The sequence below is a fragment of the Arachis ipaensis genome, chromosome B7 (genome assembly GCF_059453495.1).
Source record: "Arachis ipaensis isolate K30076 ecotype BB chromosome B7, ASM5945349v1, whole genome shotgun sequence".
Taxonomy (NCBI): Eukaryota; Viridiplantae; Streptophyta; class Magnoliopsida; order Fabales; family Fabaceae; genus Arachis; species Arachis ipaensis.
Window position 1 is genome coordinate 62,488,433 of NC_142442.1, and position 20,169 is coordinate 62,508,601.

The 20,169-nt window shown below is 36.0% G+C and overlaps 1 protein-coding gene across 1 annotated transcript; it reads left to right on the forward strand.

Moving 5' to 3' along the window:
* Nucleotides 1–869: 869 nt before the first annotated feature.
* On the forward strand, nucleotides 870–2,508 carry LOC107608219 (uncharacterized). Its single transcript, XM_016310079.3, has 4 exons — nucleotides 870–1,018; nucleotides 1,238–1,312; nucleotides 1,929–1,987; nucleotides 2,453–2,508. Exons 1-4 carry the CDS (start codon nucleotides 870–872, stop codon nucleotides 2,506–2,508), a joined length of 339 nt encoding a protein of 112 aa, XP_016165565.3.
* The last annotated feature ends 17,661 nt before the right edge of the window (nucleotides 2,509–20,169 follow it).

Sequence of the window (20,169 nt, forward strand, 5' to 3'; positions counted from 1 at the left end):
CACAAAAGAAATCAGCCAGCGCATGCTTCCCCAAGGTTTCGAACTTGGGACCTCAACCAAGCAAGAGGAATGCTACGCTCTTGCTGAGAGCAGAGTGCTACTCCTTGGTGCAACATGCACAACTTGACACGGCCAGGAGACTTCACTACAAGAAAAATACCCATTCAGCCACACTTTTTTTAAGCTACATTTGAAAAGCGTAGCCTATTCTATGAATAGGCTACGCTTTTCTCCGTGTTGCCTTTTTATAAGAGAAAAGGATACACAATTGTGGCATCATTTAAAAAGTGTAGCCTTAGGTATTATAGAAATCACTTATAAAGCGTAGCCGTAGGTTGATATCTATGGGTACACTTTTCATACCAAAGGAAGCGCTTTTAAAGAGTAACATATTTGTTATATTTTGAGTGCACTTTAAAAACGTAGCCTAATGTATCTAGGCCAAATGCACCCAAACACTTAGTAATTTTTCTTTTCCTTATCACCAAATCACACTCACCTTTGAATACCCTCACTTTCGCCATCTTATCAGAAAAAAGTTTCGCCCCTCACCTTCGCAAATCACCTTCGAATTAATTCTTTAAAACCCTAACCCTAACACACCCACACACTCACACTCATTCTCACCATCACTCACCACCCGCACCACGCCCCTTTTCACACACACACACACCCAGATCCGAGAGAAAGAGTGAACCAGAGGGAGGAGAAGAGGAGACAGAGATGAGAGAGCGCGATCGAGAGAATAGAGAGTGAGAGGGGGTCACCGCCGCAACATCGCTGCAGCCGCCGCCATTGCCGTCACGGAGCAGGGAGCCCGGAGGGGAGAGAGAGACGATTTGCATACGAGATGGAGAGAGAGGATGAAGATGCGACGCAAGAGAGGAGGCTGTTCCGCCGTGCACTGTTGTCGCTCCTGGGGTCGATTGAAGCCGCCGCCGCAGCTAGGGCTTGCCGTGCTCCTGGGGTCGATCTCTGCGCTTCTCATCATTGTCTCTGTGCTCACGTCGTTGATTAGGTATGTATTAATTTCCATTTGGTTCTGAAATTTGAGGGGTTCCGATTTTTGAAAGCGGTTTCCGGTCGGTAATCACAAACATAGCTACTATGCTCTTATTTATTTCTTGTATTTCAATTACAATGTTGAAATTTGAGAGTAAACCAAGTTGATGCATGAGCCAGATACGCCATTGTTGTGGTAATTTCAGAGATAATAGTGTGTTGAGTTCTTTTTCAGAAGGGAGCTCGAAGAGTTAGGTGTGACACTTCCAAAGGATGCATTCGAACTGATTTTTGTTTTCCTCCAAGAGTGGTAAGTGGTGTCTGCTCTCTGCTGCATCACTTTAGTTTTGTCTCCATATTGATTCTGTTTTTATTTTTTTAAGTTGATATATAATTAATTAGTTAATTAGTCCTTTATGGAAGACATGCATAACTTCCACCAAAGCTTCCAGAAATTTGATTCCCTGCCCACTACTACTACCATAGTACTAACTGTCAAGCATTTTTTGTGTTTTTGTTAATTTCTTTTTCTCCAATCCATAAGATTTGATCATTGAATAGTATACTAACTTCTACTGTATTTACGATTCGCTCGAATTATTCAATTGGGTTTCCTTGAATTTTTGGTTTCAATATTCAATAGAAACACCTTTATCTATGTGCGTAGCTATTATTGTTGAAATAATTTGCATATCCTGAATGTTCAATACATGTTTAATTAATGCTTTTCCTCTACCATGTTTCATATTGTAAGTTGTAATTTCTATCTCATTAGCATGTGAATCAAATTAAAAATTAATTTCTATCTCGTTAGTTGAGTGAACTTATACAATTGTGTTTAATAGGTGAAAGATACAAATTATTGTTGAAGAATTTGGAATTAAGTTCTGCATTTTGTCATTTCTTTTCATGCTTTGGCCTTTCAGGGACAAACTCCACTTTTCCCCAAAATTTCAGCCACGAGGCTGCTGGGCATGTAATTTTGGTATTTCTTTTTCTGTGTGGTTAATTTAGAAGTATGCTATATTTGCATTTGAATTACATATGATTGAAGAACAGGGATTTTATAAGGATGTTGAAACTTGAAACAAAGAAATGGACCACTGACTCATTAAAATTTTGAAAATGATCAGTTTGGATGCTTGGCTAAACGTATTAGTGGAGACATTCAATGATTGTCACATAGGAATTGAAACTTGATCTCTTATTTTCTGTAATTATGCTTGGCTAAGTGCTTCAGTATAATTTTACTTTGGTGCATGCTCTGTGCAGTTATTTAGGGATATTGGCTTAGCATTTTATTGAGAATTATTATATGCATTTTCTGTCATTTGCATTTGAGTTCATTATGAATGCTGACCAATGAATTTTATTGACAATTATTATATGAAATTGCTTTACATTACACTTTTATTAGTTTGACTGAAAATTCTTATTTGTTTTGTATTAGAATCTTCGCAAATAGACATTCTGCACATAGGAAGCTGCAATACATATCAAAGTTAGAGAGAAGTGTAACTTCATTTCAGGTTAGTTATTTATTGCGGCACATAATTTAGCAATAACTTGCACCAATTTGTAATTTAGATATTACTTGCCCTGTTTCTTTTTTTTCCACAGCTTCCTCACACACGCCCTTCCCCTAACTTGACTATTATACCCTAATCTCAATTCGTAATTTAGTAATACTATAATCATCATGACTTAATATCATAGGCCCAAATGGAATGCCTTCTTAATAATACTATTAATAGAAAACTTATTTTAAGAAGAGTAAGTAATTAATTGTAAATTAAAAAAATAATAATTATTTAAAAGTTTCAAAACATTAGCATCTGTGTGTTCTATTTCATTGAGTATAAAAATTAACTCTCCCTCTTGTTCATAATATGATATGTCCTCTCCATGCAAAACACGAGATCCTTTTCAACACTGACATCTATTTTTGCATTCAGTATCTTTCTTCCTCTCATAAAGTCTTATATAATTATAAAATAAAAATAAAAATAAATAAAATATTGCAAAAAATGCCCCCCTTTTGCTTAGTTAGAGTTCCCCCAAGCAATCCCCCAGAAGTGGTTAATGACTAATGAGTAATCACACTACCATTACCAATTACCAAATGTCACATTGGACAGCACCAACAGGCAAATCATTGTATATTACACAATTTAATCTCCTTAATAATTGATTGGATATAAACTGCAAGTTGAATATTTCTTGTGAATCTGCATGTTCCCCCAATCATTTATAGCATTTTATCTAGCTTATGCTTTTTTTTGTCTTGGAATTCTAAATTTGGATTTGTGAAACACTACTATGCATTGGTGAAACTTGCACACAGTACAGAAAGAATTAATGATATCAGTCATTGATAGTTTTGAGTTTGATTTTTTAATTTTTATAATTGCGAATGTCATTATAAATATTTTTCTAAATTATTTTTTTATATAATTATGCAGGATAATATTGAGGATGATAATGAAGATTAAGCTGATTATTATTGTGGTTTATTAGCTAAGATAGAGTAGTGTTAGGAATGGATACATGTATGGTTGACAAATGACTTTTATTAGAAGATACTTATGTAGGATATAATATTTTAGTTTTTTGTAGAGTATTAGTAGTAAATTCTAAGTGTATTATGATTATTTTGGTATGACTATGCTTACTTTAGTATGAGATGTATGAATATTCAAAATTAACTTCATTCTAGTATTTTTGGATCATTATTATAAATATATTTTAGTTACGGATAATTTTTATTATTTAAAGAAATTATTTAGTATAATTATGTTGTATTAATAATTATTAGAATATTATATATATACAGAAAATTAAAAAAAAAACAATAAAAGACCTAAGGTTACACTTATATACAGTAGCCATGGTATACAAAAAAAAAAAGGAGGGACCTAAGGCTACGCTTATAAAAAGTAGTTATGGTATACAATGTGGCTACGCTTTACAAGTGATGCAGTAGCGTTGAAAAGCGTAGCCTATTCTGGAAAAATGAAAGCTGAAAAGCGTAGCCTTTGGTCCTGGACAGCATCACTTGAAAAGCGTAGCCTATTCCTAAACGCCAAAAGCGTAGCCCTTGGTGCAGAAAAGCGTAGCCTTTGAGAATAGGCAACGGCCGAATAGGAATCACCCCAAAAAGCGTAGCCGTAGCCCAAAAAGCGTAGTCGTAGCCTAAGGCATCATTTTTTTTCACTTTTGGCTACACTTTTTAAGTGTACCTGAATGGGTGTTTTTCTTGTAGTGCTTGGAGCGCGCATCATGACACGGCCAGGAGCTTGGAGCGCGCAAGACACCCCACACCAAGGCAACAATGCTCCGCTCCCCACAAGAGCGGAGCGCTATCCTGAATGCCTCCCAAGCCTTGGCACGCAACAAAGGAATCCAGCACAAGCCTCAATGCTCCACTCCCCACAAGAGCAGAGCATCCTCCTGGGAGCAACACATGGGCTAAAAATCTAATCAAAAATCCAATTGAATTTAATTCTTCACCAAATTAAAAAGCCCACCCAAATTCTAAAATCCAAGAATAGAAAATGTATAAATAGAAGCTAGTTTGATTTAGTGAGGGACTTTTACCTTTTTGCTTTTTTTGAGAATTTTCATTTTTGTAATTTTGAGCTTTTTACTTTGAATTTGGATCTTAGAGAATTTGGAAAGAGAATTGATCTCTCTTCTTCCTTGTTCTTGCTTGAGCACTCTTTACTTCTTGTCTTGGATCTTGGGTGGGGAATTGAAGAAATTCTGTTTCAATCTCACCTTGAGATCTCTTTGTTTTATCTTTCTGCATAATTCTAAGAAACCTTGATTTGCATTTCAAATTCTGTTTACTGTTTTCTCTTCTACTATTTCTGCAACTTACTTTTCTATTTCTTTTGCAATCGTTCTTGTTGGATAAAGGAAGGATTTGAGATCTAGACTTATTTTCTAATCTCTTCCACTCCTAAGATCTTTAATTTCTCTTTTCAATTCTGCAACTGAGCTACATTTACTTTCTATTGTATTTCCTCAAAGCATTTCTACTTTTCTGTTTAGATCTACTTTACTTCAATTCACCTTTTACTCTTCTGTTTGTTGCAATTCCCTTATTCTTGTTTAAATTCTGCAATCCTAGTTCCCAATTCCCTTTACAATTCAAGCAATTTACATTTCTTGCACTTTAAGATTCAGTCATTTACATTTCTTGCAATCTAAGTTTCTGCAATTTATATTCCTTGCACTTTAAGATTCAGCCTCTTTAATTTCTCTGCACTTTAATTTTCAGCCAATTACCCCTCTCCCTTTACATTTCATGCAATTTAGCTTCTGTTAATTACAAACCATGCAAACCAATACTTGATTCGCTTGAATAAATCAACCATTAAACTAAAATTTCTCAATCCTTCAATCCCTGTGGGATCGACCTCACTCATGTGAGTTATTATTACTTTATACGACCCAGTACACTTGCCGGTTAGTTAGGGTGTTGGAATTCGTTTTCCAAAATATACCATCAGCACACTTGCCCAAATCGAAAACATTTCAAACAAAGCCTTAATTATATAAAAATTTTGGAAGCACCTCCCCTAAAACTCGGACTTAACCACCCTCACAGGTTCCCTCTTTCTCAACATCTCATCAAACCTTTCTCAACAATGATCACAACAGATTCTCAATCAATCAGAAATTTAACAATTCGCAATAATTAACAATTCAGTCATAATTCTCAATTCTGACATAATCAACCAGTTATCAGTTCATGGGTTTTCCCTGTAGTTTAACAACTAACAGTTCGTGGGGTTTTTCCGCTTTTTATCATTTTTCATTATCCCTTCTAAACCTCAACAATACATCAGTCTTTTATCAATAATTATCAAAGAGAAGATTCTTAATTAATTATTTTGCTTTCCTTAGTCATTTATAAAATTATTTGTGAATCCTCAAGTTACTGCTTTAGTCAAGAAACCAATTTTTTAAGAAATCAGTTTAACAATCAATTTACGACCCCTTTACAAACCAAAAGTTTAAACCTGGCTTATCAAAATCAATTCAACAACCAATATATTGCCAACAAGCAAAAATCAAAATTTCTGGCAAACGCCCATCAAGCAATTCTCAACTCATACATCACTTTAACCAAAGCATAAAGATACGTATCCACAGCCAGTCCAGTTAAATAGGGTTCAGTAAAATAATCAAACCATTGATCATTATCTTAATGACCTCAAAAGTAATCACAGCTCACAGCCACAATCAGAATCTATAACTTATGACACAGAAAATTAGTCTAGTCATTAAATCATCACTATTCAAAGCCTCATCTCAACAATTTCCATTACAACCAACTAACAACTAGAATTTTTTAGCATTCATGAACAACCAGGAAATCAAATGTATATTCATCAAATTAGTCACTTTTACCGTCATAAAACCAAAATCAATTCATCAATTAATCACGCAAGACATTTAATAATTATCTGTAATCATTCATTAGACTTCAATGGCATTCATAAATGTAGAAGTTAATTTTAAAATAAATCCCCTACCTCACAATATCAAAATTACAGAAATCGAAGACGAAATTGTGGTGCGATGATTAGTTACCCAAAATGAAGCAACTCCTTCATCCCTTATCTACCAATGTCAGCAGCATTCCCAACAACTTTGACATAGCAACAACAACGTGAGGTGGCCACGGCAGCAAGCAGAAACGATGAATTCGAATCGGATAAAGGTAACAATTCTGGAAATTCAGGGTAAAATCAAATTCGAACAAGAGGAAGGCTAAAAACATGGTAGTCAAATAAACAAAAATGTCAAGTGAAGATTCAGAATGCGAATGTCTTACAATAATTAGAAAGTAATAACAGAACGAAGAAGCAGCAGCAGTACGAACGACTGCAGCAGCAAGCTCGGATGGTGGCAGGGCAACTTCCTCCTCCATCACGTGACAGCGACAGCGACAACCACGGTGATGACGGCGATGGCAGCAACGCTATTTTCCTTTCTGGTTGTCGCGTCCTCTCTACGGGGTCCCTCTCACTCTTCGGGTTCTTTCCAAGTGATGGTGGTGGCTTCCCTCAATGGCACTAGGGCACGAGGGCGATGGCAACACCTCCCACAATGAGCCCTAGTAGTGACGGCAAGGCGATTTGATGATGATGGAGGCACGGCGGTAACGCAGCCGAGGCTCCTTCCTCCATTGGCTCTCGCGCGGTTCTTCCTTCCTCTTGTCACAGTGTCGACGGCGACTTGTCAAGTTCAAATATAGTTTAAACTCAAAATATTAACTATTTAAATTAATTGATATAACTTTTAATTATTTTTCTATCGCCGGAACCTTAATTTCAAATTATAAAATAACTAATTAGAATAAAAATTGTACAAAAATATTAATTGACTTAAACTTAAAGCATTTATTAAAATTAATCTAATCATTTCTAATAAATTAATTTCTAAGAGTTCAAATTAATAACATAATTCATTCATAATAGAATTTATTTAAATTAAATTATACAATTCTTTCTTATTTTTCAATTATTAAATTATAATTTCAATTTTACCAAATATCCAATAAAGATTATGTATAAAAATTCTAATTAATTTAAACTCCAATTATTATAAAAATTACATATAGCTCCTAATTTTTTTTTTTAAATTCATAATAACATAAAGCTTTATTTAATTACTTTCAGTAAAATAATGTTCTTAAAATAAAATCCTCAACAAATATAATAAATTTAACTATCCAAAAACTCGAGATGTTACATTCTTCCCACCTTAGAAAAATTTTCGTCCTCGAAAATTGTAATAATAAAACAAGTTCGAACTTAAATCATTGAAAACAGAATATAAGGACAGAAGTATAGACATGGACAAGAATAAAGATTCAAAAAGAGTCAGGTAAGCAAATAGATTTACAAGTGAAGAGCAGATATTTTATACGCTTTTCTGCATCATTTTCATATAGTTTTTAGTATGTTTTATTTATTTTTTATCAAAAAATTATAGGTTTTAGTGTTAAATCCACATTTTTGGATTTTACCTTGAGTATTTGTATTTTTGTGCAATTTCAGGTAATTTCTGGCTGAAATTGAGGAGCTGGAGCAAAAGTCTGATTCAGAGACAAAGAAAGCACTACAGCTGCTGTCCGGATCTGACCTCCTTGCATTCAGAAGAGATTTTATGGAGATACAAAAGTCCAAACGGAGCCTTCTCAATGGCTATGGAAATATGACTTTTAGAGCTTTCCAGCAATGTATAATAGTCCATACTTTGCTTCAGATTAGAAGGCCCAAAACTGGCGTCCAACGCTAGCTTCCTGCCCCTTTCTAGGCGTCCAGCGCCCTAGGAGTAGTGACTAGTGTCCAAACACCCAAAGAGGACCCCTAGCCAGCGTTCAATGCCCTAGAGGCCTCCTAGCACGTGGATCTCATCAAAGCTCAGCCCAAACACTCACCAAGTGGGCCCCGGAAGTGGATTTTAGCACTAAAAAGACTGTTTTACCCTTACTAGTCATTTGTTTAGTATTTAAGGGATTATATTAATGTTATTTGAACATCTTCAGCCACTTTACACCATATTTTCATTTATCTCATTGTATTTTCTATCAATATGAGTTTCTAAACCTCCTAGGTTGAGGGGAGGAGCCCTGCTGAGTCCTATGAATTAATAAAAGTATTACTGTTTCTCTTCGATCCGCGTGTGATTAATTCTAAGATGTATATTTGTACTTCAACATGGTGAATAGGATGATTAGTGATAATCAGCTCTGTTCATCATACTAAGATGAACGTGCCTGACAAATACCCGTGTCTACTTGGGTTCGTGTGAATACTTCAATGGAAAGCATGAACCACCAGCTTGATTATACATCTCTCAGACGGCTAATCCATGACTTCATTGGGGACTTCTCGAGACACCAGTTCAGCCGATCTACGGGGAGATTAGGGTCTCTGTGGTAGAGGCTAGAACCCAAAGATGCAGCATTCTCTGATCCAGAAGATCCGACCTTGTTTGTTGCCTTTTGAGTAGGATCATTAAGGAGAATGGACTATACGAGCTTCACCCTCAAGCAGAGATGGATCCATACTAACCCTGGGGTTCAGATCCGAAGGAGTATTGACGACCTCTCAATAAAGGCGTTAATCACTTACAGCCTGCCATTGAAGAGATCACTCACAAGCAAAGAAGACAGTAATACCAGAGTTAATTTAGAAAGACAATGCAACTCCAATCCTTAACCATATTCCTATTACTGAATCTCACAAATACAAATCATGAATAGTTTAACCTTACATCAATCCAATTGAATTCTGATTTTGCTTGAATAAGACCTGTAAGATAACCATAGCTTGCTTCAAACCACAATCCTCGTGGGATCGACCCTGACTCGCTCAGGTATTACTTGGACGACCTAGTGCACTTACTGGTACAGCTGTACGAAGGTGTTGGGATTCGTGCACCAACAAGCAAGCAAAGGTATACAAGAATGACAAAGTATGGTTGGGAAACAAGAAAATCACCGGCTTTCGAGGAAATTCAAAATAAAGAATTCAAATGAAAACAGCAAACGAAGAGATGGCACAAGTTCCTGTAGCACGAATAAAGATTATATGTCGAATCAAAGATATCTTAATAAGCTTTAACGCTCCCAAACCCTATGAATCGCATTATCTATTACTTCTATTTCATCTATGATAACTCGTTAGTATTCTCATATACATAAATCATTAGTATTAAGTTGGCCAAACCTAATACCTTGAGGTAAATGATGAGTGAATATTTTATACGCTTTTTGGCATCATTTTCATATAGTTTTTAGTATGTTTTGTTTAGTTTTTTTACGTTTTTATAGGTTTTAGTGTTAAAATCACATTTTTGGATTCTACTTTGAGTTTAGACATTTTTATGTAATTTCAGGTAATTTCTGGCTGAAATTAAGGAGCTAGAGCAAAAGTCTGATTCAGAAACAGAGAAAGCACTGCAGATACTGTCAGAATCTGACCTCCTTGCATTTAGAAGAGTTTTACTGGTGCTACAGAAGTCCAAATGGAGCGCTCACAATGGCTATGGAAAGTTGACTTCCAGAGCTTTCCAGCAATGTATAATAGTCCATACTTTGCTTCCGATTAGCAGGCCCAAAACTGGCGTCCATCGCCAACTTCCTACCCCCTTCCAGGCGTCCAACGCCCACAGAGCAGAGACCAACGTCCAAACGCCCAAAGAGGACCCCCTAGCCAGCGTTCAACACCCTCGAAGCCTCATAGCATGTGGTTCTCATCTAAGCTCAGCCCAAAAGTAGGGGTGGCAAGCGGGGAAGCCTGTCCAAATATCCCTTTTTTTTTTTACTTTTAACTATTAAATAATATATATAAAGGCATAAAAAAATTTCTTTTGTTTTTTACTTTAAACTATTATAATTTCTAAAGGTATAAACAAATTATAATTTTTATATTCACAAACGTTAAAGTCTTTGTAATTATAAATATCTAATAAAATAATTATAAACCAAATTTTCATCCAAAACATAATTATAAATATTGTACCCAAAGCAAAATAAACATAATCCAAAAGATAATTATAAATATTTTCTCTAAAACAAAATAAACATAATCTAAAATACTCAATTTTCATCTTCATTCTCTTGTAAGTTGGGTTGGGGGATGTTGGGTTTTGGCAAAAAAATTGTAAAAATACCCCTTAGTAAAAAAATACTAAGTCCGGCGGGGAAGCTCGCCCCGCCCCGCCAAATCCCGCGGTTTAAGCGGTGTGGGTTAGGCGGGCTTTTGCTATTAGGCGGTCCCATTTTTCCAGCCCGGCCCGCCTTTTTTGGTGGGTTACGCGGTCCGGCCTGGCGGATTTAGACCCGTTTGCCACCCCTAGCCGAAACACTCACCAAGTGGGCTCCAGAAGTGGATTTTAGCACTAGAAAGACTGTTTTACCCTTACTAATCATTAGTTTAGTATTTAAAGTAGAAGATCACACTTTGTTAAGGATCTTTCGCCCATCATTCAGCATTATTTCGAGTTTTACATTGTATTTTCCTTTCAGTATGAGTTTCTAAACCTCCTAGGTTGAGGGGAGGAGCCCTGCTGAGTCATATGAATTAATAAAAGTATTATTGTTTCTTCTTCGATCCGTGTTTGATTTATTTCTAAGATGCATACTCGTTCATCAACATGGTGAATAGGATGATCATTGACAATTAGCTCTGTTTATCATACTAGGACCACGTGCCTGACAACCACCCGCGTCTACTTGGGTTCGGGAGAATATGTAGCTGGAAAGCGCGAACCGCCAGCTTGATTATTCATCTCTTAGACGGCTAATCCACAACTTCGTTGGGGACTTCTCAAGACACCAATTCAACCGATTTCTGAGGTGATTAGGGTCTCTATGGTAGAGGCTAGAACCCTAAGAAGCAGCATTCTCTGATCCAAAAGATTCGACCTTGTCTGTGGCATTTTAAGTAGGATCACCAAGAGAATGAACTGCTAGAGCTTCACCCTCTGTCAGATTGGATGACCACGGACAATGACATTTGATCTAGAGCAGATGATATCAATGACCACAGGCAATGGCGTTGATCACATACAGCCTGCCATAGAAGAAATCACTCACAAGTAAAGGAGACAGTAATACCAGAGTTAACTCAGAAAGGCCAAGCAACTCCAATTCTCAACTATATTCCTATTACTGATTCTATTTAGTATAAAAAGTAATTTATACATTATTCCTCTTACAACTTCAAACTAATGACTTCTTGATTTTTCCTGACTAAGACCTGCAAAGTAACCATAGCTTGCATCAAACCATAATGCTCGTCGGATCGACCCTGACTCACTCAGGTATTACTTGGACGACCCAGTGCACTTGCTGGTACAGCTGTTCGAAAGTGTGGGGATTCATTCACCAGTAGACTAACATGGTTAATCAATAGACAATCATGCATATAAAACTTAAACTCGTTATTAGAACAAGTCACAAAGCATGACAGACACTCAGAGTATGCAATGAAGCATAGTCAGTCCATTCCCAAGGCTCTAACAGGAATGAACTGCTTTGATACCATATTGTATCGACCCAACTTCCAGTACGTCATGATCGTACCAAAAGTAAGGCGTTATTAACCTATTTTCCTAAAATCAACTATTAAATATTTAGCCTTTAGTTCGATATCATGTTTCAGTTTTTAAGAAAATACCAGAAATTTTGTTTTTATTTATCAAAGTCATATATCAAAGTTCACCAAGTAATAATAACCAAATAATTACTAATAATAATAATATTATACAAAAGAATTTAAATGAAACTCAGATACAACTCCTATCCCTCTGTACAAAATAGAATTCTAAGTCAACAAAGGTGAGGAAATTCTATGAATGTAACTTCACTCATACATACAGTCTAACAATCGCTCGTAGCTTCAAACTGAGTCTTCGAACCTGTGTCACTGAAAGGGTGGACAATTTTGGCGTGAGAACAAACCACACATTCTCAGTAGGGAATAGAAATGCCGTAAAAGTAATGATTAACATGCAAATAATTAACTTTACTTAATAAAACCATTTTTGTCAAACCTTTGAAAATAATTTTTAATCTTATTTTAATAATTAATTACTTTCTTTAAATTTCTAAAGCCAAAACAGATCTCAATCACAAAACTTGTCATATTAAATATCTCTCAGCCACATAATTGATTCTCAGTCACAACAACAGTTATTAATCATCTCAATACATTCAGAAACTACTAGCACAGGTAAGAGATTCAATTCAACACACAAACAAGTCACAATAAGACAAGCAACACAATTACAGAGAAGTAATACAAGTGAACACAACCAAATGCAAATGCGCAAACGTTATGATGCATGTCTGTCCTAAGTAGGCGATGAGCTCACGTGTCAGTTTACACCCTGCAACCCGACATTACCTAGGAACAAGTCCCATATATGGTTTCCCTTTGTGTCCATAGTGCATACGTGTTGGTGCTTAAGAATACCACTCCTTTGTGACTAGTGGTAGTCAGTGCAAAGCTCGACCCCATAATATACGCACAAGCAAAAATACTGATCCTCAGTTCGTGGGCGTCCCTGAGATCAACACACAAACAAAACAAAGATCCTCAGTTCGTGGGTTTCCTGAGATAAACATACAACAAAATAGAGATCCTCGGTTTGTGGGTTCCCCCGAGATCAATACACAACAAAACAAAGATCCTCAGTTCGTGGGTTATACCCGAGATTAGCGTACAATAACACACCGATCCTTAATTCGTGGGTTATCCCTGGGATCGACACACAACAGTCCATAAGTTATTCCTGTAATCAATGATTATCAAATTGTGGATTTTTCCCACATATAAAATAGTTAACAGTTCGTAGGTTTCTCCGACACCAATGATCATTTAGTTCGTGGGTACCACGCATATTTAACCAATTATCAGTTCTCTATTTTAATTTCCCTTTGAATTCTTAACATATTTCCCTTTGAATTCTTAACATATTTTCTTAAACCTTTCTTAACTTCCTCAGGCATTTGTCCTTAAAAATCTTAATCATTTCATAATTTCTACTGTAGCAATCTTAACTCAAACTAACTTTAAAATTGTTTTCCAGTTTAATTCTCTATCAAAAGACTCAAGAAAATCATTTTTTTAATTTATTAAATACCTTTCAAAACATAACCTTCTCATTAAAAGTAATCAAATAAAACTCTTTCTCAAGTTTACTAACTTCCTAAAGACTCAAAAATCATCTCTCTTTACCATTTAAATTCAAATATTATAAATTCAACAAACTCCTTAAAAGGTAATCCTTTATTTCAAGCCCAAAACATAACTCTTTTCATATTGAAATCAACTCTTTAACGAAATCCTTTTTCTTAAATAAATCGAAATCAAAACATAATTCCTTTATCCATAAATTGAACATAAAATAGTATAATTCTTTCTTTAATAAATCAAACTCAAAACATAATAATTTTCTTAAATAAATCAAATTTGGAATATAATTTATTCTGTTCTTAATAAATCAAATAGCACACTTGCCCAAATCCAAAACATTTCAAACAAAACCTCAATTTTATAAAAAATTTGGAAGCACCTCTCCTAAAACTCGGACTTAGGCACCCTCACAGGTTCCCTCTTTCTCAACATCTCATCAAACCTTTCTCAACAATGATCACAACAGATTCTCAATCAATCAGAAATTTAACAATTTGCAATAATTAACAATTCACTCATAATTCTCAATTCTGACATAATCAACCAATTATCAGTTCATGGGTTTTCCCCGTAGTTTAACAACTAACAGTTCGTGAGATTTTTCCGCTTTTTATCATTTTTCATTATCCCTTCCAAACCTCAACAATACATCAGTCTTTTATCAAGAATTATCAAACAGATGATTCTTAATTAATTATTTTGCTTTCCTTAGTCATTTATAAAATTATTTGTGAATCCTCAAGTTACTGCTTCAGTCAAGAAACCAATTTTTTAAGAAATCAGTTTAACAATCAATTTACGATCCTTTTACAAACCAAAAGTTTAAACCTGGCTTATCAAAATCAATTCAACAACCAATATATTTCCAACAAGCAAAAATCAAAATTTCTGACAAACACCCATCAAGCAATTCTCAACTCATACATCACTTTAACCAAAGCATAAAGATACGTATCCACAGTTAGTCCAGTTAAATAGGGTTCAGTAAAATAATCAAACCATTGATCATTATCATAATGACCTCAAAAGTAATCACAGCTCACAGCCACAATCAGAATCTATAAATTATGACACAAAAAATTAGTCTAGTCATTAAATCATCACTATTCAAAGCCTCAACTCAACAATTTCCATTACAAAAAACAAACAATTAGAATTTTTTAGCATTCACGAACAATTAGGAAATCAAACTATATTCATCAAATTAGTCACTTTTACCGTCATAAACCCAAAATCAATTCATCAATTAATCACGCAAGACATTTAATAATTATCTGCAATCATTCATTAGACTTCAATGGCATTTATAAATGTAGAAGTTAATTTTAAAATAAATCCCCTACCTCAGAATATCAAAATTGCAGAAATCGAAGACGGAATTGTGGTGCAATGATTAGTTGGGTTGTACCCAAAATGAAGCAACTCATTCATCCCTTATCTACCAATGTCAGCAGCATTCCCAACAGCTTTGACAGAGCAACAACAACGTGAGGTGGCCACAGCAGCAAGCAGAAACGATGAATTCGAATCGGATAAAGGTAACAATTCTCAAAATTCAGGGTAAAATCAAATTGGAACAAGAGGAAGGCTAAAAACGTGGTAGTCAAATAAACAAAAACGTCAAGTGAAGATTCAAAACGCAAATGTCTTACAATAATTAGAAAGTTATAATAGAACGAAGAAGCAGCAGCAGCAGTACGGACGACTGCAGCAGCAAGCTTGGATGGTGGCAAGGCAACTTCCTCCTTCATCACGTGACAGCGACGGCGACAACGACGGTGACGACGGCCATGGCAGCAACGCTATTTTCCTCTCTGGTTGTCGCGTTCTCTCTACGGGCTCCCTCTCACTCTTTGGGTTTTTCCCAAGTGACGGTGGTGGCTTCCCTCAATGGCACTAGGGCACGAGGGCGATGGCGACACCTCCCACAATGAGCCCTAGTAGCGACGGCAAGGCGATTCGATGATGATGGAGGCACAGCGGTAACACAGCCGAGGCTCCTTCCTCCATTGGCTCTCGCGCGGTTCTTCCTTCCTCTTGTCACAGTGTCGACGGCGACTTGGCAAGTTCAAATATAGTTTAAACTCAAAATATTAACTATTTAAATTAATTGATATAACTTTTAATTATTTTTCTATCGCCGGAACTTTAATTTCAAATTATAAAATAACTAATTAGAATAAAAATTGTACAAAAATATTAATTGACTTAAACTTAAAGCATTTATTAAAATTAATCTAATCATTTCTAATAAATTAATTTCTAAGAGTTCAAATTAATAACATAATTCATTCATAATAGAATTTATTTAAATTAAATTATACAATTCTTTCTTATTTTTAATTATTAAAATTATAATTTCAATTATACCAAATATCCAATAAAGATTATATATAAAAATTCTAATTAATTTAAACTCCAATTATTATAAAAATTACATATAGCTCCTAATTTTTTTTAAATTCATAATAACATAAAGCTTTATTTAATTACTTTCAGTAAAATAATTTTCTTAAAATAAAATCTTCAACAAATATAATAAATTTAATTATCCAAAAACTCGGAATGTTACATTCTTCCCACCTTAGAAAAATTTTTGTCCTCGAAAATTGTGATAATAAAATAAGTTCGAACTTAAATCATTGAAAACGGAATATAAGGATAGAAGTATAGACATGGACAAGAATAAAGATTCGAAAAGAGTCAGGTAAGCAAATAGATTTACAAGTGAAGAACAGATATTTTATACGCTTTTCTGCATCATTTTCATATAGTTTTTAGTATGTTTTATTTATTTTTTATCAAAAAATTATAGGTTTTAGTGTTAAATCCACATTTTTAGATTTTACCATGAGTATTTGTGTTTTTGTGCAATTTCAGGTAATTTCTGGCTGAAATTGGGGAGCTGGAGCAAAAGTCTGATTCAGAGACAGAGAAAGCACTGCAGCTGCTGTCCGGATCTGACATCCTTGCATTCAGAAGAGCTTTTATAGAACTACAGAAGTCCAAACTGAGCCTTCTCAACGGCTATGGAAAGCTGACTTTCAGAGCTTTCCAGCAATGTTTAATACTTCATACTTTGCTTCAGATTAGAAGGCCCAAAACTGGCGTCCAATGCTAGCTTCCTGCCCCTTTCTAGGCGTCCAGCGCCCAAGGAGTAGTGACCAGTGTCCAAACACCCAAAGAGGATCCCCTAGCCAGCATTCAATGCCCTAGAGGCCTCCTAGCACGTGGATCTCATCAAAGCTCAGCCCAAACACTCACCAAGTGGGCCCCGGAAGTGGATTTTAGCACTAAAAGACTGTTTTACCCTTACTAGTCATTTGTTTAGTATTTAAGGGATTAAATTAATGTTATTCAAACATCTTCAGCCACTTTACACCATATTTTCGTTTACCTCATTGTATTTTCTATCAGTATGAGTTTCTAAACCTCCTAGGTTGAGGGGAGGAGCCCTGCTGAGTCCTATGAATTAATAAAAGTATTACTGTTTCTCTTCGATCCGTGTGTGATTAATTCTAAGATGTATATTCATACTTCAACATGGTGAATAGGATGATTAGTGACAATCAGCTCTATTCATCATACTAAGGTGAACGTGTCTGACAAACACCCACGTCTACTTGGGTTCGTGTGAATACTTCAGTGGAAAGCATGAACCACCAGCTTGATTATACATCTCTCAGACGGCTAATCCACGACTTTATTGGGGACTTCTCGAGACACCAGTTCAGACAATTTACGGGGAGATTAGGGTCTCTGTGGTAGGGGCTAGAACCCAAAGATGCAGCATTCTCTTATCCAGAAGATCCGACCTTGTTTGTGGCATTTTGAGTAGGATCATTAAGGATAATGGATTGTACGAGCTTCACCCTCAAGCAGAGATGGATCCACACTAACCCTGGGGTTCAGATCCGAAGGAGTATTGACGACCTCTCAATAAAGGCGTTAATCACTTACAGTCTGCCATTAAAGAGATCACTCACAAACAAAGAAGGCAGTAATACCAGAGTTAATTCAAAAAGATAACGCAACTCCAATCCTTAACCATATTCCTATTACTGAATCTCACAAATACAAATCATGAATAGTGTGCCCTTACATCAATCTAACTGAATTCTAATTTCGCTTGACTAAGACCTGCAAGATAACCATAGCTTGCTTCAAACCACAATCCTCGTGGGATCGACCCTGACTCGCTCAGGTATTACTTGGACGACCTAGTGCACTTACTGGTACAGCTGTACAAAGGTGTTGGGATTCGTGCACCAACAAGCAAGCAAAGGTATACAAGAATGACAAAGTATGGTTGGGAAACAAGCAAATCACAAGCTTTCTAGGAAATTCAAAATAAAGAATTCAAATGAAAACAGCAAACGAAGAGATGGCACAAGTTCCTGTAGCACGAATAAAGATTATACATCGAATCAAAGATATCTTAATAAGCTCTAATGCTCCCAAACCCCATAAATCGCATTATCTATTACTTCTATTTCATCTATGATAACCTGTTAGTGTTCTCATATACATAAATCATTAGTATTAAGTTGGCCAAACTTAATACCATGAGGTAAATGATGAGCGGATATTTTATACACTTTTTGGCATCATTTTCATATAGTTTTTAGTATGTTTTATTTAGTTTTTATTACGTTTTTATAGGTTTTAGTGTTAAAATCACATTTTTGGATTCTACTTTGAGTTTGGGTTTTTTATGCAATTTCAGGTAATTTTTGGCTGAAATTAAGGAGCTGGAGAAAAAGTTTGATTCAGAGATAGAGAAAGCACTGCAGATACTGTCCGGATCTGACCTCCTTGCATTTGGAAGAGATTTTCTGGCGCTACAAAAGTCCAAATGCAGCGCTCACAATGGCTAAGGAAAGCTAACTTCCAGAGCTTTCTAGCAATGTATAATAGTTCATACTTTGCTTCTGATTAGAAGGCCCAAAATTGGCGTCCATTGCCAGCTTCCTACCCCCTTCCAGGCGTCAAACGCCCACAGAGCAGAGACCAGCGTCCAAACGCCCAAAGAGGACCCCCTAGCTAGCGTTCAACACCCTCGGAGCCTCATAGCACGTGGTTCTCATCTAAGCTCAGCCCAAAAGTAGGGGTGGCAAGCGGGGCAGCCCACCCCGCCCTGCCAGAAGCCCGCCTAACGGCGGGCTGGCGGGCCAGCGGGCTAAGCCCGCCAAATATCCTCTTTTTTTTTTTACTTTTAACTATTAAATAATATATATAAAGGCATAAAAAAATTTCTTCTATTTTTTACTTTAAACTATTATAATTTCTAAAGGTATAAACAAATTATAATTTTTATATTCACAAACATTAAAGTCTTTGTAATTAAAAATATCTAATAAACATAATTATAAACCAAATTTCCATCCAAAACATAATTATAAATATTGTACCCAAAGCAAAATAAACATAATCCAAAACATAATTATAAATATTTTCTCTAAAACTAAATAAACATAATCTAAAACACTCAATTTTCATCTTCATTCTCTTGTAAGTTGGGTTGGGGGATGTTGGGTTTTGGCAAAAAAATTGTAAAAATACCCCTTACTAAAAAAATACTAAGTCCAGCAGGGAAGCCCGCCCCGCCCCGCCAAAGCCCACAGTTTAAGCGGTGTGGGTTAGGCGGGCTTTTGCTATTTGGCGGTCCTAATTTTCCAGCCCGGCCCGCCTTTTTTGGCGGGTTACGCGGTCCGGCCTGGCGGGTTTAGATCCGTTTGCCACCCCTAGCCGAAACACTCACCAAGTGGGCCCCAGAAGTGGATTTTAGCACTAGAAAGACTGTTTTACCCTTACTAGTCATTAGTTTAGTATTTAAAGTAGAAGATCACACTTTGTTAAGGATCTTTCGCCCATCATTCAGCATTATTTCGAGTTTTATATTGTATTTTCCTTTCAGTATGAGTTTCTAAACCTCCTAGGTTGAAGGGAGGAGTCATGCTGAGTCCTATAAATTAATAAAAGTATTACTGTTTCTTCTTCGATCTGTGTTTGATTTATTTTTAAGATGCATACTCGTTCATCAACATGGTGAATAGGATGATCATTGACAATCAGCTCTGTTCATCATACTAGGACCGTGTGCCTGACAACCACCCGTGTCTACTTGGGTTCGTGTGAATATGTAGTTGGAAAGTGCGAACCGCCAGCTTGATTATTCATCTCTCAGACGGCTAATCCACAACTTCGTTGGGTACTTCTCGAGACACCAGTTCAACCGATTTTCGGGGTGATTAGGGTTTCTATGGTAGAGGCTAGAACCCAAAGAAGCAGCATTCTCTGATCCAGAAGATTCGACCTTGTCTGTGGCATTTTGAGTAGGATCACCAAGAGAATGAACTGCTAGAGCTTCACCCTCCGTCAGATTGGATGACCACGGACAATGACGTTTGATCTAGAGCAAAGGATATCAATGACCACGGGC